The 17,615-nt window shown below is 32.3% G+C and overlaps 1 protein-coding gene and 1 long non-coding RNA gene across 9 annotated transcripts in view; one reads left to right on the plus strand and one right to left on the minus strand.

Moving 5' to 3' along the window:
• The window catches only part of LOC118181451 (uncharacterized), a 119,704-nt gene extending 114,739 nt beyond the window's left edge, over positions 1-4,965 (minus strand). For all 7 annotated transcript variants that reach the window (XR_004756885.2, XR_004756883.2, XR_015038789.1 and 4 more), the window contains exon 1: positions 4,692-4,965. This is a non-coding gene — a long non-coding RNA (uncharacterized LOC118181451). The remainder of the gene's footprint in view (positions 1-4,691) is intronic.
• The window catches only part of LOC118181449 (forkhead box protein D3-like), a 93,342-nt gene continuing 80,681 nt past the window's right edge, over positions 4,955-17,615 (plus strand). The window contains exon 1 of one of the 2 annotated variants that reach the window (XM_035350602.2): positions 4,955-8,149. In XM_035350602.2, coding sequence (XP_035206493.1) covers positions 5,085-6,254 — 1,170 coding nt within the window. In that variant the 5' untranslated portion in view covers positions 4,955-5,084 and the 3' untranslated portion in view covers positions 6,255-8,149. The remainder of the gene's footprint in view (positions 8,150-17,615) is intronic. The other variant, XM_035350603.2, reaches the window with a different exon arrangement.

The raw sequence follows: 17,615 nt of genomic DNA on the forward strand, positions 1-17,615 counted from the left end.
ACTTTTTAAAGTGAAACATCACATAAAACTTGTAGAGACATTAGGAATTTTTTTGAAGCAAGCAAGATGAAAAATGAGCAATCGCCCTCGCCGGGAATCGAGCCACGGATCTCTGGAATACCGGCCCAGCGTGCAGAACCACTACACCACGAAGGCACGCTGGGGCGGCGAGAGAAATACCTTATAAACTAATTACGATACTAAATAAATTAAAAACCAAGTCAATAAAATGTAAAATCAAGTTAAAAATGAATGGAAAAAAAGGGGGGAGTCTTATTTAAAAAAAAACGAAAAAAAAAAATGTCTCATAAAATAGGAAGTTAAAGAAATCAAAATAACTGTGTCAAAAAACTGATCATTCAGAAATTGGAACTAATTACGGAGTTTGGAGGTGGACGCAGCGAAAATCCTCATAAGTTAAAACCGGAGGAATACTTTCGATATAAGGAGGCTTACCAACCTGTGAAGCTAAATTAAAAAAAAAAAAAAAAAAAAAAAAAAAGAGGAGGGTTTGGTTTCGTTTATTTGATTAGACAAGGATGTCTTCGTGGAGGACTTTCTAAGGGAAATTGGCTCGTATATACGCTACACACGGGGAAAGCCACAAAAACGCCCATTCAACTAGCCCATTCGCTGGTATTCAAATCCTGAACCGAACTACCGATGTTAAGCGATTTTACCGCTCGGTCGTTGGTGGGCCTCCTGAGTAATGGAGCCCGGATAATTTATTCTTTTTTCTAATTTGTAGAAATTCAAACAAATGTTAATTTTCATCTCTACTGATCAACGTTAGATTGGAGTGAACTCTTGCATCTGCAATAATGAGCACTCTTCCATCTGCATAAAATGAGCAATTAAATGTACAACTTAACTTTAAATGAAGGATTGGATTTCATGGATTGAATTTATTGGATAAATCACGCTAGTGCTATCTGGCAGAGAGAGAGAGATGACTTTGTGGTTTAATTTTTAAGCGAAACTGTCTTCTGCTCACTTTCTCACGCTGCCAACCAGTTCACCGGGATTTAAACCCCGGTGGAATTACCAGTGTTCAGCGATATTATCTACTTGGCTGTTGGTGGGCCAAGTGTGGAACTGAAATTAGGAAGTAGTCTTTCGTTATGAATAGTCGTACCAAAAGTCTAATTTAAAATCCGAACTTCACACATTTTTACCTCTGTTTTCCCCGCGCCTTGCGAGAAATGCAGTAAGACTATGTCTGTTCCACTGCTTTGCTAATATTTACACTGAAAAGTAACTTTATTTAGACTTTCAAAACACTTTCAAGTTATTTGGACTTTCCAACGCGCTAAGTTATAAATATAAATAGATCATCTCTGAAGAAAAACGTAGACCCCCTCTCCAAAAAAATGGACCCATCAGAATATAGGAAAAACTATTTATCTGCCAGTTTCTTGAAGCAACCGAATTATCGGATTTATCGATTCCGATTACTTCGTTAATCACAGTCCTCGAAAGTTTTCAAATGATTTTTTTTTCCCCCATTTTTAACTGCTGCTGTTTCATATTTCAATCCTTTCTTGAGTATAAACATGCTTAAGATATCATAAATTGTACTATTCATTCCAAGTAACAAAGATAAACAATCCTGTAGTATAAAACGGAAAAAGCAATATTGGACCTCAGATATCCTTCCACACAGCAGGACATCACCACAAGATGTTCACTAGCATAAAAATAAGATAATTTTCAGCAACTCCTAAAAAAGGAATTTAAAAATTTAAGTAATGCTCGTTTCCATTTAAACAAAAAACTATCTTCTTATACACAAAGCGCTTGATTTCTAATGTTCAAAACAATAATGTAAAACTAATGTTTTCTTCTAGACAAAATTTATTGTCCTCACGGTTTGCTTTAAAAAAGTCTAAATAGAATTAATTTTTTCCCCCTAAAAATTGAGAATTATTTTCCTTAAAAAATCAGAAAAAATTATGCTTTGTAGATAGTGATTTCTGTTTTCGAATAGATATTGATTTCGAATAAATACTGATTTCGCTTTTCGAATGAAATATTTTTCCGTGCTAACAGCCATCTAAACCGCGGTACAAACAGAGAAAGAATCCCGTGTACCTCCCTGTGATCTCCGCTCATCATGTAGGATTTGCACGGGTCCATAGCAGTCTCAAAAAGTTTGAAATCCAGTATTTCTCTTGTAATTCCCCTCTTCCAAATCCTATACCGCAGTGTAATTAATTTTTACCAATTCCTTTTGCAGCTCTGCATTTAAATTATTAATTATAATCGGAAATAACACAGTGCTAAGGAATACACAAATTTTATTTAATCAACGAGAAAATGTGAATAGAATACCAATCAAGTACGCATATGATCTTTTTAGGCTACTTGGATTCAGTTTGAAATTGAACGTAATATTTAAAAATGTTCCTTCTATTATACTGCATTTTAATACTAGTCAGTACTTAGGAATAATGTAGTTCAGATTTTACAAATTAATAATACAAAATCCTCTTTGTTATGACTTTTTAAAGCCGTTTATGTGCTTCATGGTTTTGGGTAATGGAATTGGTACTAATCAAAGTCGTTTTTTACAAATAAAAATGTGAAAAAGTACCAGATTTGTTCTGCATTTAATAAAAATTCACTGAAATGTCACTGAAAACTTTTCTCCTTTTTATTGTTTTCTTCCTTTTACATCATCAAAGAAAAGAGATATTTAGAAAAGTTCTGTTATGTCTCGTATAAAGTAAAATATGCAAAAATTGGATGATTTTTTTAGACAACTTCAAGAATATGCTGGAAATACAGCAAATTTGTATTACAAAATGGTAACGGATTGCTTTAATGAATCAGTGGTTTAATTAATAGCATTTGAATTTTTATATCGGTACTAAATGTCAACTTTCTGTTTTTAGTTTTATTATATAAAATACTTAAAAGTGGATTATTTATACTCGTATATCGTATCGTTTTAATATTGCATGTTTAACTATTCAAATAAATATATTAAATGTTTTGCATTCAATATTTCAATATGTATAATTCAATATTTTGTCCTGAAAGTCTATTGTTCGTTGAAAGGAGAAAAATATTTAAATACTATTAATTTCTTCTCGAATTCGCTGATCGTATTGTTCTTTATTCTGATGGCAAAGGGTTAATCCTCCATCTGTCAGGCAAGCAGTCTTGTTGCCAGTGGCTTGCAATGAATTTAGACAATTATTAAAGTCATCGCTTAGATTATATAAGCTTTAATAATACAGTTAAAAAAACTCTTATACTCATTATTTATAGCTTTTTATTAAAGCAATATTTTTAAGTACAAATCTTGAATCCTTAGTAAAAATTATAAGCACAACTCAACACTATTAATTATGCGACAATTACTTCTCGATATATATTTGCATTATTTTCTAATCATTGGGAAAATCTGGGTGAAAAAAATAGATGTACCAAAACAGGTGAGTACTAACCCTGAAAGATTACGTCAGACACCAAATACACATGTTATATCAAACATGTAATAAAATTATAATATAATAAATGTAATAAAAGTTTTCTCAAGTCTCTTACATGGTAGTTTTCAGATTTTCTTTGGATCACTTATGTTTCTTTTAATATGTTCCCTTCAATAGACGTAACTCGGTTTTTGTTACCGATTTCCAGGAAATAAAAAAAGGTTGGTCTTTATATTTTTTTAACTAAATTTATATTTAATTTACCTTCCGAAGTTTTACTTCTTTGAAACATGTAATAAAAATATACCGAATTTTGCAATAAGTAAACATTTAATGCATTTAAATTAGGCATACTTTATCAATATGCAATTCTACGTAAATGCAAGATTTTACTTTGGATTAAAGCTAAAACTAAATTCTTATGCAATCTGTACAGAATAAAGATCAAATCATTCAACGCATAACTTCGTGAAACTATGTATTTTATAACATTTGTAATACATTCGTAAGATAATAGAATGTAGTAAAATTCTTATAGGAATTTAATCAGTACTATAACAGATAAAGGGATGATTAACGTAGTAAATGTAGTCAAATACCACGAAGCCAGGCAATCTAAACAAAAACAAAATTATTTTCCATACGTAAAAAACACAATAAAAATAAGCAGGGGATTAAAATTTTTGAGAGGATAAATTGTAATTCTACAAGGGTGAATGAATTACTAATTAAATGTATAGATCTAATTTTACTATAAATTGTTTATTCTTTCACTTAAGAAAAGGTTTCTATACATGCTGGCCAACGCACGAAAATAAAATGTACAATTGAAAAAGCAAATCTAATATTTAGGAATTTGATGTAACAGAAAATATTTCGCTAACTCTAGAAGCTTTTTTTAATATTTAATCGCATTCCAAACGTAAACTTCTCTATTTCTGCTCCCCCTCCCCTTTTCACTTTAACGGACACAGGTCGTGACAAAACTATACATTGTTTCTGAATTTCTGAATTATTCGTTGTTTCTGAATTAATTTTATTTATTTGGTACGTGCATATCACAAGCCAACATTCACTTTATCATGAACATGCAAATATTCATCAAAATCTCTACTCCTTATATATGACACGTATTCATCCGATGATATTAAATGATTCTAGTATACTTAGGATGCGTTGAGTGTCGAGTATTGTTTGAGCGTGCAAGCACTCAAAAAGGAAGCACCGAGCTAATGAATTTAAAACGGAACTTACCTGTGACTTCATGGCATATTTCTACTAATATTGGTTGATCGGGCTAAAGTTTCGCTTTTTCCTAGAGCAAACGACTCAAAACCGAAATTCATGATGGAGCATCTTCCCGCGTTTCTCACTCCTCCGAATGGCTATTTTGGCTCATGAATATGTAATGAAAATGGGGAGGAGCGTCGAACTTTAGAGCCGCCTTGGCGTGGCCTCGTGACTTCTTCCCACCGCGATTGGCTGCGTAACTCGCGAATGAAGTGGCGGACAGTGTTCACTGGAGTTCGGAACGCGCTTCGGGCGGTGTAGTTTTCCTGACTGAGGTCCGACTGGTGTCGCGCTATTTTCGTGTGATCCTGTGATTAAGAGTAAACTTTATATTCTCAAGAGGTGGTCGCTAGGCCAATGCGTTATCATCTGGCTTCGGAGCCAGGCCCACAAAGCCAGGCATTCTCGCTGACCAACGGCGACTTTATTATGGACGCTCTGCATCACGGGGGCACGCTGGTCCCGCGTCCTGGTTTTTGTCCCACTCAAGACCTCGTCTGTTCTCCTCTTAAGACTATGCCTCCGCATGATTCTAAAATGGACGCGTTGGTGTCTGTGGATTCGGACAGTAACCTGGAAGATAGCGATTTCGATGGTGGAGGTGTTGCCGAAGCGGACACAACGGACACTTCCGCTGACCATTCTTCTGACCGCCAGGACTCGAATGCTGAAGAAGGGGGATCAGGAAAGAGTAAAGGACATTTAGTGAAGCCTCCGTACTCTTACATCGCCCTTATTACTATGGCTATTCTTCAGTCTCCAGAAAAGAAACTCACGCTTAGTGGTATTTGTGAATTTATCAAGAATCGCTTTCGCTTTTACAGAGAGAAGTACCCATTATGGCAAAATTCTATTCGACATAATTTGAGCCTCAATGACTGTTTTGTTAAGATTCCAAGAGAACCAGGTAATCCAGGTAAAGGGAATTACTGGAGCTTGGACCCAGCTTCTGAAGATATGTTTGATAACGGCAGCTTCCTTCGACGACGTAAACGTTACAAAAGGCAACAGGCTTATGCCCACAAAGATCCTTCTGCATTTATGGCTGCCACGCTTGACCCTTACCGCCACGGACTATTCGCAGGGCATCCGCACTTAGTTTACCCTTACATGCCACACCTACCTCCACCTATCCCCCTGCTCTCCCCCCAGGACCTGGCGAGGGTATCTTTACACCCTATCAATTTAACCTCTATGCAGAATCCAATGGCGACTCCAATCTGTACCGGCCCGCCAGGAATTTTCGATGCTCCGAGTGATGTTTCCTCCTTCTCTTCCCAGTGCACGAAGGCGATGGCATCTAAACCAAGCTTCTCAATCGAAAGGATTATTGGAGACTCTAAATCACCCGATATGAAGCCAGAGATGTTGGCCTTGCGGCCGCATATATCTCTTCTGTCACGAGCGCCTGTGAATACAGCCTTCACTTATCCCGGAACAGAATTAAACGCTCTTGAAAAGTACCAACAGTATTTGCAGACTCTTACCTCTAATCCGGTGCATGGCAACGGGACGCGGTCTAGATGACCCGTCCTCTTTCTCCACTGTAGTGATACCACATGTAGAGAAAACGCATAAATGGGATATCTTTCTTTCGTGAGCAATGGACGTCGCTTCGTTATGTCTTCTAACGTATTTACGATTGATTTTATTATTATTTTTTACATCTGTTGCATGTATGATAGCTTCTTTTCCTGATAATTTTTCTTTATTATGCTTAGCTGCGAGAAACTGTTATTTAGCAGTTCTAAGGTTTGAAGCAAAATTTCTAGATAATTTATCAAACGTATAATTAAAATGTACTAGCTGTAAAGCTACAATAAAATTTTGTATGGCATTGTTAGTAACTAGAAGTATTTATAAACCTGTAATATTAACATTTTACTGGAGTTCATTTTACTGCTTCTCGTGATTTTATAACGAGATATTATCTAAATTTGAAGATGCTACCTGAATTCTAATTTGCAAGTTATAGTAAATATTTCTCTTGAAGCGGCGTCCAAATGCAAGTACATTTATAGATCTCAATGACAACTTAAGAATACATTTAAGTTGATATAAATTCAATTGCTAATTATGAAGACATTATAAGTATTTTCATATATCTTGTATTCTTCGCATCTATAACTTCCCTGTATCCAGTTTATGTGAATCGGTAAGTTGAAAACTGAATTTCATAACGAATTATATAAAGACAAAATATCGATTCAAGCATGTGATTGGAGGAAGAACTTTCAAGATAAATGAAGCATTTGTTGAACGTCCAATAATGGTTCTGTTATCAATTATATTATCAGTAGTCAACCTGCAACTTTCAGGTGAATTTATTTTTTATTTTTCCATATTTAGATGTTATGCTGTAATTCTGTTTATACGTTTATTTTATATTTCTTGCAATGCACTTGATTAACTTTTTTACCCATGTCAACATGACTGATTTTTAAGGTTATAATGTGGTGTCAACAGTAATTTTTAAGGTAATGCCAATTTCCCATGGAAAATAATTGCACCGAATGTGGAAAATAGTTTGTGACCATATTTATTGACAAATTCTCTAAAGAATTTTTTCTCTTGCCTCGTATTTTATTTGTAAAATTTTTAAAATTTATTTCTCCTACACTATTTTTCCAGCCGTTAAGATTTTATAAATTAATTTCTTTAACATTTTCTGGTGAGTAACAATACTTCACTTGTTCTTAAACCGAAAACAAAATATGTATTTTACTTACGTAATATAATGCATTTAAAGTTACTCTTGCAGCTGCTGTTAAAATACACCGGGTAAATTAATGTAGCATATTTCAGATTACATATTAAAAATCCTAATTAATTAGAATGTTTAGGTTCAATCTTAATACCGGCTGAAATAGTTATTTATGTTAAGCATCAATCCATTTTATTAGTTTATGTACTGTTAAAAACGTTGATAAAACTGAAGGATAATTGGTCATAAAATTAAGATTGTTAATTTTTGCAAGTGTTTACACTAAAGTCTACGAAACGTAAGTGAACTCTAATGCTATAAATTAAGTATCCAATCTAGCAGTTCTTCTCTATGAACGATTCATTGCAAAGTTTGCTATCTAAAATACCATCATATACAACTCTATAATGTTGCACGCTAATTAACTTTTTATATAATTATTATTCTAACGGAATGTACAGCTCTTCTTTTGTTTAAAATTAATTTAGAAATTATATTTCCATGTAATCAATTGGCAGTGCCAAACGAATTATTAATAAGACACAGATAATTGATGCCACTGCAGCCGCGGCTTGCCGTTATAGCGCTGGCTTTCTGTGTTCTCACAGCTGCCAGATGTCCGATCAGAACGGTACCCAGCGCGCATATATGGTTTAGCAGAGACGCTTGCCTTTCGTAAGAGCAAGTTGACTGTACAACAGTCAAATTCATGGAAATGGTGTGTACTGAAATTTATCACTTAAAATATAATTTTTTATAAGCATTGTATTTTTAGTGGTTGTATTTTTAAATGTATTATGTTTGTAGAATGTATTGAAGTTTACAGTTTTATAAAATAACAAAGGAACACCAAGTTATTTAGGAATAAGATATAAAACAAGTTAAAAAAAATTTTTTTCCCCAATTTAATGCTATCTTGTGCAGCTTATTATGCAAAATCAACGAAGTTAAATATTTTAAGGTCAGCATTTCGTAAAATAATTGTCAGATATATGGGCTTAGTTTTTATCCTGAATATATATAACAACATGGATATGAAATTTATATGCTAATTTACTTAGAAATAATAGAGAATTTAAACATTCAAGACATTAAAAATTACACTTTTTTATTGCTTTCAAAATTATGTCCCACATGTTTGCTTAGTTACGTATGATAGATAATCCAAATTTAAGAAGCTTCCTCTTCGCAGTTCTTTGTAACTGGCTGTAATATATTAGGTAACCAAAACATTTTGACAGTCATATTCCTGTAGTTAAAATTTAGTTTTCCTGTTACACTCTTATTTGTTAAATGTTTTATGAAACTTCAGGAAACAGTGACTCTTTCTGTCAAGTGTTTTCAATCATTTTATGAATAAATTTGTTTAAGAAGGAAATCCGAATTAAAATTTTTAAAATTATTTAATAATTTAATTTTTTATGCAAAATGTTTTTTGCAACATTAATTTGTAAATATTTTCTTGTTACTGTATGTGTGGCTTCTCCTGTACAAAGATTTTTGCTTGATTTCGATGCGATAACGATGTTAAATTTGCCATGTTGAAACAATACCATTGGACCAATTCAATTCTTCGCCTTTATCTAAATTAGGAATTTATGAGGGGCCGTTTGCTAAAGAACACTTTGTAGGTCTTCATCCATTGCTGCGCAACATCATTTGAAATAAATATACGACATAAAAGAAGCAAAGTGTGTGTTTTTTAATATTTAGTTTTCAGCACTCAAATTAATATTTAGTTTTAATTTAATATTTAGTTTCTAGAGCATTTGTACTCAAAATAAGTATATTTATATGTCAAATTATTCGCTACTTAAGCCAATTGGTACAGGAAACGATGTTTGAGAAAAGCAACGCGATTGAATGTGTATGAACTATAAAGTCGACATGAATATCCGTTTTGCTTATTAATTTTAGAATTAACATTCATAAACTTCTGCAGATTTCGAAATAATTTTTCAAAAACTATTCCTGATTTTAAATTAATTTAATTTGTTGACAGCTTGTAAACCTTCTTTGTAACATGTAAATCGATGCTGTTTACATGCATATCTTTTGAATTACTTTATTATGAGCAATTTCAGCTGCAGTAATTCGTCAAAACGTGCATAAATGCTCAACTCCTTGTTCGCAAGGCCCACGGCCGCTGGTGGTCGCTGGAACTACTAGTCGCTGAACACTAGTAGTTCGGTCCGAGGGTCGAATCCCGCGAACGGGCTGGTTGCATGGGGCGTTTTCGTGGTTTTCCCCATGCGTAACGTGTATACGAGCCAATTTCCCTTAGAAAGTCCTCCGCGAAGGCATCCCTCCCCTTAGGAAGATAAGACCTCGAAACTTTGCCATAATCACACACACACCTTATTCGCAATTTTAAACTTAATATGGGATTTTTTGGAAGTCATTAGTGGCAAACTCTAAAATTCATAGACACACACACGCATATATACTCTTATTTCAAAATATATATATTATATATATGTATATTTGAAATATGAGTAGTTTTGTTAGATATAAAGGCTGTTTTGTTAGATATAAACTATTTGCCGTATAACTTATTTGTGCAGTTGGTAACTAAGCATTTTAAATTAGAAGTTGACCTTAGAAGGTAACTGTAAATCGCTTTAAAAAATTTAACATTTCAGATACTACCACTTTCGTAGCAGGCAGATTGTATGAAAAAGAACTTTTAAGTTAAACGGGTTTCTTTCATAAATGTTCTTTTCTTCGCAAATCAAGTTACGATTTTAAAGTAATAATACCTTTACAGAGGTAAACTTAAAATTTTATATCTAAAATATTAAATTAATTTCAATATTATGTTAATTCTGTACGTTAATTGCTGCATGTAATTTCTGCAGTATTGTATTTATTAAAAAAAGAATTTGCATACTAAATTATTATATATCGAAAGCCCATTATATTCTGAAAGCTTTATTTTACGGTATGTTGACTTATGTATGATTTAAAAAAAAAAATTCAAATTCTTGTAGTCTATGTAAATGATTTTTTTTTTAAATATGAGATATCACATATAAAAGGTCTGGCGTTTACGTTTAATGTTTTAGCTCTAAACTGATGAAGTTTGATTTCTTAAACTAAATTGAGCTCTGGAAGTGATATTTTATATATTTTTAGGATTGGGTTGCAAAATGATTAAGAAAACTTCTGTTAATTCCTGAAAGGCTGACTACAACATTTAGCTCTTTAGCCCTGAGCTTATTTGTAATACAAGCAATATGTTTTGTAGCTAAAGTTTATAGTGTCATCGATGGAATAATTTGGAACACAGTTTTATGATAGAGTGAAATTTTGTGATTTTTGCTATGAAATATCCTGGTATTCTTGAATACTCAAAATCTTGCAGACGTTTCCCAATAGTAGATAAGGTTTGTCGATTGTGCTTTATATATTGATGTAAGAAAACTGTACATGTTTTTTTTTATGATTATAGTTAAATTTGTATCATTTCTCAGTCTTAGTCCTTCTACATATATCTTGTACATGTTAGATGATATCACTTTAATAAATGTCTCTTTAAAATTTTAGCCTTTCTTAATTGCTGTCTATTGTCTAATCATTTAAACTTTGGTTTCTAATTTATTGGCAACTACTGGCTGTCTTATATGCTTACTTTAATTAAAAAACAAGACCTGTTATCCATGCAAAGCATTAAGTTTTAGAATTTAATTTTCTATTAAAATCTTCTCGAATTTAACCTGCTACTTAATAAATCAAAAGTATGCAGATTAAAATTAATTTGACTTCTGGATCTTCGATTTTTAAAAGATTAAAATATTTAAAATGATTTCAAAACCGGACCAAACTATTCAAAATTATAGATTAGTTTATTAATGCTCTTTTAATTTTAGGAAGTGCTAAGGAATAGTTATTCAGCTTTAACTTTTTAGATCGATTTCTTTTCTGACGTGAATCTTCTCTACATCATAAGATTATTGCAGATTTATTTTCAGTGTAGTTAAGTTTCAGATATTAACATAAGAATATTAAAATACTATTTAGAATTAAATGTAAATAAAATTGGACTTGGCGGAACTATTGTGCTTCTTAGAAATAAAATACGTGATATATTTTATTAAATTTAGGCAAATAATATTTCTTTGAGACACAACTGGTACACTCTATTACATTGGCGATATTTTTTAATAAATTTTACGTTAATATTATAACCTAATTCGGTTCAATATAAATAAAAAATATGGCTTTGTGAGCAAGTATTAAGACGTAATTTTGTCTGTAAGTAAGATAAATATAATTTTAATTATAAATTATTGTGACCTGTTTTTTCGGATTCTAAAACATTATTACGTTTATTAAAAGTACCTTGAATGAATTATTTTAATTAAGGCCAAATTTAATTACTTTTCTATAAAATTCCAATAAGGTGTATTATTCAGAAAGTCCCTTTCATAGAAGGCAACTGGATAAGTGGTAAGTTATGAGAAATTTAATGCTTTTATTTAGAGGATACAGTCTTACGTTGAAAGGAAAGACAAGGTAAGTAAGTACTTATAGATTGATCCAGTGACACCATTAATGTTCCGATGTATGAGACTTGTTATTTTAAACGTGGAAGTACTTGAAGTTTTTCCAGTTGCTATCGAGGTTTTGATAATTACTAAATTTTACTTTAACTTAAATGTGTATAATTAAGAAGGTGTAAGAGAATAATTAAACAAATGCTAATCTACGCATGATAAAATGTATACGAATAGTTTTCACGAAGGCATGGCTTTGTGAATTAAATGCCGAAAATAAAGTTTGAACGTTACTCTACTCAATGCAGCTCTTTTTTTAAAAACCTATGCTTTGGTATTGTTGCAAAATCTTGGATTTCTTGAATCTAAAACAACCGACGATTTTCAGTTCTGTTGAATAACAAGCTTCTTATTCAACCGTTTAAGTTATATGCTTTGATGAGTAGTAGTCGTATTTCATTGCCTATTATCCGTATATTTGCTCAGTGAAAAGGGTGGGAGAGAATGTTCTGCAAATTAACGCTTATACCCTCTCCCCACCATCATAGCCCATTGAATCGATAAAAAGTTTGGGGTACGTGGGAACGATAGGAATTTATTTTCCCTTCTCATTGTTCGTAGTACAGATTAAAAAACGATATTAACTGTTCTAAGCGTTTTCAACTTGCTGCATAGTCAACGGAGCAACATGTCTTACAATGACATTTGAAATAGTGAGCATTGATTTGAAAGCTATTTTATTTAAAATTATTCAAACAAATAATTGTTCCTTCAGCTTTTGATAGCTTTGTATTGATTTCAGCACAACGTCTGATTTGATAACTAACGGTAAAATCTGTACTTTTCAGGCAGGTTTAATATTAATATTAGTTATCTTTAGTGGTTTAAAATATCTTGATAATAAAACGCTATGTCTAAAATACGAGGCTTTTCACTTTTGTGTATATGATAAATGATGCAAAGCCATGTAATTTTTAAATTTTAAAGTAACCGTTAAAATCTTTTAATTAGTTCGTAGGACAGTATTTTGTTATTCATGGACTTAAGTTATTGGGCATAATCTCTTATTTTTGTGAAAGAGTACAGTGGTAGGCTTTCTGAATAAGTTTCATTAATTGTGATGTGAAATACATTTAGTTAAATGGCTGAGTCTTGAAAAAGCACTAAAAATGATGATGAGTACTGGAGCTCGTGGTAATTAATTCCGAAACAAACTTTCCCTAATTTCAGATAACTTTTGCTGTAGAATTTTTAGTGTACTTAATGAAAATGTGTTTGGCTATTTGAATTCAAATTAACGTTCTCCTGAATAACGTCTAAGAATTTATGGATTAAGCTTGTAAATGATTTTCTGAATATTATCTAATAATTTTCTTTAAAATGTTAGAAAATGTTTTCTTTAAAATGTTAGAAATGTTAGATTTTATTGATACTATACTTTTACTCTTTTTTTTTTTTTTTTTTAAATTACATTTAACGATTAACATTAAGAAAGCTGAAAATGCTAGCAGAAATTGATAAGGAGTTGTATCTTTTACACTGCTGGACAATTGCTAAGGACAGATCAGTATAATGTAACATGAAGTAGGGGTGGAGGCTAAACAGGTTAAAATATTGTCGCCACACTGTTCGAACGTCAGAATAAGGGACATTTATTGTTGAGGAAAATACAGAAGATTCTGAAACATCCAAAAGTAAAAAAGGGTTCTTTTGATGCTGCGTGCGGAGAAATGGGAAAATGCAAATAAACGACAGCAGGCATCTTTGAAAAAGGTGTCAGTACGGGATATGTCCATCGTGGCGGCCGATGTAACTTTCCACACGTCGTGTCATGCTTTACACAAAATTATCCAGCGGCTGTTGAGACGACTGCCTCCACTCCTCACGTAAGTGCATGGATGAGGAAGTTCTTGTTCACTGGAAGATATTTTCGACCAAAAGGTCGCCTCCCCAGAGCATCTCAAACGTTTTCAATGAGGTTTAGATCTGGAAAATGTCTCGGCCATATGCAACGGTGAATATTCTCTCTGTTTGGAGAATCCTGAATTGTAAGTGTTCGATGCGTGGTGCGTTGTTGTCCATTAAAAAGATATTTATCACCGAAAGCACCACAGAAAAGGCGAACATGAGGCAGCAGAACATCATCAATGCATCGTGAGCCGGTTTCCCAGTAGAATCCACAAGAAAGGGCGTACCACCATTGATCCTGATAAGCATCACCACTCTCATGCCACATCATTTGACGTCTACAATCTGATGACAGACTGAACTTACTCTCCTGTTTAGTACAATTGTCATGCCAGCGACACCATTGCAAACGGGTGGTATGGTGCTGTCTGGACAATGGAACATACACAACAGGTCTGTAAGGATAGTCTTATTTCATCCAAACGTCTGGCAACAGTTTTTTTTGGGATACCTGCTGTCCTGTTTCAGCGTGAAATTCATTCATCACCCTACTGAACTGTGGTGTGCTGATTTCTTTTTCATGATAGTGCAATGTAACTATCTCCTGTAGGTGTCGAACATATAACATGATCTTCCCCGTGCCGCTGGCTACATGTTGAGCTTTCCACAACCATGAAGGAACGCTGTGGTCGATGTTAAACTTCCTGGCAACATCTGTAATATTTTGCCCTCTTTCGATCTTCGTAATGATACAGCCATGCGTAAAATAATCTAGGTGATGTCGGAAAGACTTACTGAAACTTTCAAGATCGTTAGTTAAATCTAACGTTCTATCATGTAAACATTTCACTTGATAGAACAACTGCACGCAGAGTCAAATCTTTTAAACGTTTTATCAGCGTTATCACGTGATGAATAGGCTGAGTAAATGAAAATGTACATGGGAACACCTCTTCTTACTGTATCACACACTTCTTTTCTAAATTTTGCCTACTTTCATTTTGTGGCTGCTGTCAATGATAGTGCTGTCCTTCTTATACATTTTCAAGTAGTGTAAATAATTTAAGGCTGTATTTTTTACCCCTTCCAAAAAAGTCCCATATGATGAATGCAAAGTTCTGCTGTGTGATAATGCCGAGTACCAGAAGTATCTAGCGTTTTAATTAATAAAAAGTAAGATACTAGGATAGTTCGTTCTATCAAAATAAGCTAAAGCATTGCATAACGTGCAGATTAATTGTCAAAAATTAAGGTCCAGTTCAAGTTTAGCAAGTTTAAGTTTTACCCAATTTAAACTTAGTTATTTAAAAAGAGTAGAAGATAACCCAACATTTCAGACATTCTTTATAAGTATTTTTAAGTTTTTTCCCCACTAAGGATGCATTTAAGTAAAATATTGGTTTTAAGAAAATGCATTTGATTGTAATAAGTTCGTAAAGAACATCATGCATCATTATCTGGCTTTGAGCATACTGCATCATTTATAATCTTAAAACAACATTCATGTGATATAGTTTCAAAATCAAACGTATGCAGTGGTAGAATCATGCAAATGGTAGAAAATATGATGTGTCAATATTTTTTCCCTCCTTCAGTAAATGTAGATTGTCTTTTTCCGAAATCCTTGTATTGCATAATATTTTGTGTATTGTAAAGTTTATGTTGCGTGTATAATATTATTAGATTTTTGGATTTAGTGTATAAATTTACAGATTTTAGAAATGTAACAAGCAGTTTAAATGAAGGAAAAATGAAATTTAAATGAAATTTGTTGCTGTTTTTATTAACCATCACCAATTAAATTAAAAGTATCATATATTCTAATCATAATGAGTTTTCTTACACTGTTTTCACATTTGTATCACAACATTGTTAAATCAGAGCCGCAAGATTACGGAAAATTTCAGTTTTAGTTGATAAAAAAAATTTGATTTTTGTAATTTAAAATTATTATTTCAGCATTAAAGACAACTACCCCGAAAGTAGAGGAAAGGACAGTTCTGGCTCGGGAGCACAGGGAGCGGGAGTTGAGGGAGCTCCCGAGAAGGAAGGCTGAGCCGTGGGAGGGAGGCTTATCTGAAAATGGGAGCCTTATTGAGTAGAGTAGTTGCTACGTCACAGAAAAAGGACGTGTGCTGAGGTTTTATTAATTTGGTGATTTAGGCATTGAGTAGTTATATGATAATGTGTAAACTTGTTTATATTGAATTCTTAAAAATATGTTTCAAGTTACTGATACAGTTGATTTCCTTAAACAGATATAAAATGAAATGTTTCCTTCACAGTATAACCTCTTCCGAAGATAATTATTTTGTTACTTGCCTAAGGTGGAATGTCTACAAAACTGCTACATGTAATGGGTTTCATACAGACATTCTAAACCAAATTATAAGTTTATTCAAATACAAATCATATTGAGTTCTTGAAAACGTATATGAAGTAGGTGTATTAAGTGACTGATACAGTTCATCTCGTTAAACAGATATATAATAAAATGTTTCCTTCACAGTCTTTGGAAAATAATTATTTTGTTACATGCTTAAGGTGGAATGTCTATAATACTGCTACCTATAATGGGTTTCATACAGACATTTTAGACCAAATTATAAGTTTATTAAAATACAAATCATACTGAGTTCTTAAAAACGTATATCAAGTATTTGTTTTAAGTGACTGATACAGTTATTATCTTGAAACAGATATTAGCATATAATAAAATGTTTCCTTCACAGTATAACCTCTTCCGAAGATAATTATTTTCTTACTTTTATTTATCCTATGACTGAATATCTGCAAAACTGCTACATGTCATCACAATTTAATAAAAGATTATATTTTATTGATTTATCGGAGGTGATTTCCCTTCGTTAATAAATTTTTAGCCTTTGTGTTTTTTCTTCGTATTCCAACTGTTTTACTACGTATATGATGATTATCTCCTAGTTACCCTGAACGAGGATTATTTTCGAATTTAATGACTGAGTGATCCTATACACTCAGAATTTTACCTTATTTCTTAAATCTTCTGTTCAAAATATCACATATACTTTCCGTAATCTTCATTACATTACTCATTTTTATTCTTAAATTCATTTTACCCATAGATTTTTCAGACTTGTTAGGCAATACTTTTAACTTATTCGTTATATTTTATGAGTGTAATTACTAAAACACGCATTTTCGTGTATTATATTATTCAATGTTAGACGTAATTTTTAACTTTTTTCGTTCTTTTCAACGTTAGTGATCTTCAACATATTCTGTATTTTAACTTATTTCATACATTTTCTAATCATATAGATAACTTGTATTTAATTTTAGATGTAACATTTCTAGCTTGTTTTGTACATATTAACCTTCACACTATTTAATATACTCAAATTTTTAACCAGTTTATATTTTCACACTATATACATGACTTTTACTTGATTTCTCGCATACATTTTAACCTCCATGATTTCCAATATAGTCCTAATTTTAACATAATTCCTGATTTTCATATCATATACCTGACGTTTATTTAATTTTATGTGTAAATTTTAACTTATTTTCTATTTTTTAACGTTTTTAGTTTCCAACATACTCTGAGTTTTAACTAATTTGCTATATTATCACACTACGTACATGACTTTTACTTGATTTCTCTTATACATTTTAACCTTCATAATTTCCAATATAGTCCTAATTTTAACATAATTGCTATATTTTCACATCATATACCTGACTTTTATTTAATTTTAGGTGTAAATTTTAACTTCTTTTCTATATTTTAACGTTTTT

Source organism: Stegodyphus dumicola, chromosome X1 (assembly GCF_044657685.1).
Source record: "Stegodyphus dumicola isolate Sdum_Otavi_A_Nest chromosome X1, ASM4465768v1".
Taxonomy (NCBI): Eukaryota; Metazoa; Arthropoda; class Arachnida; order Araneae; family Eresidae; genus Stegodyphus; species Stegodyphus dumicola.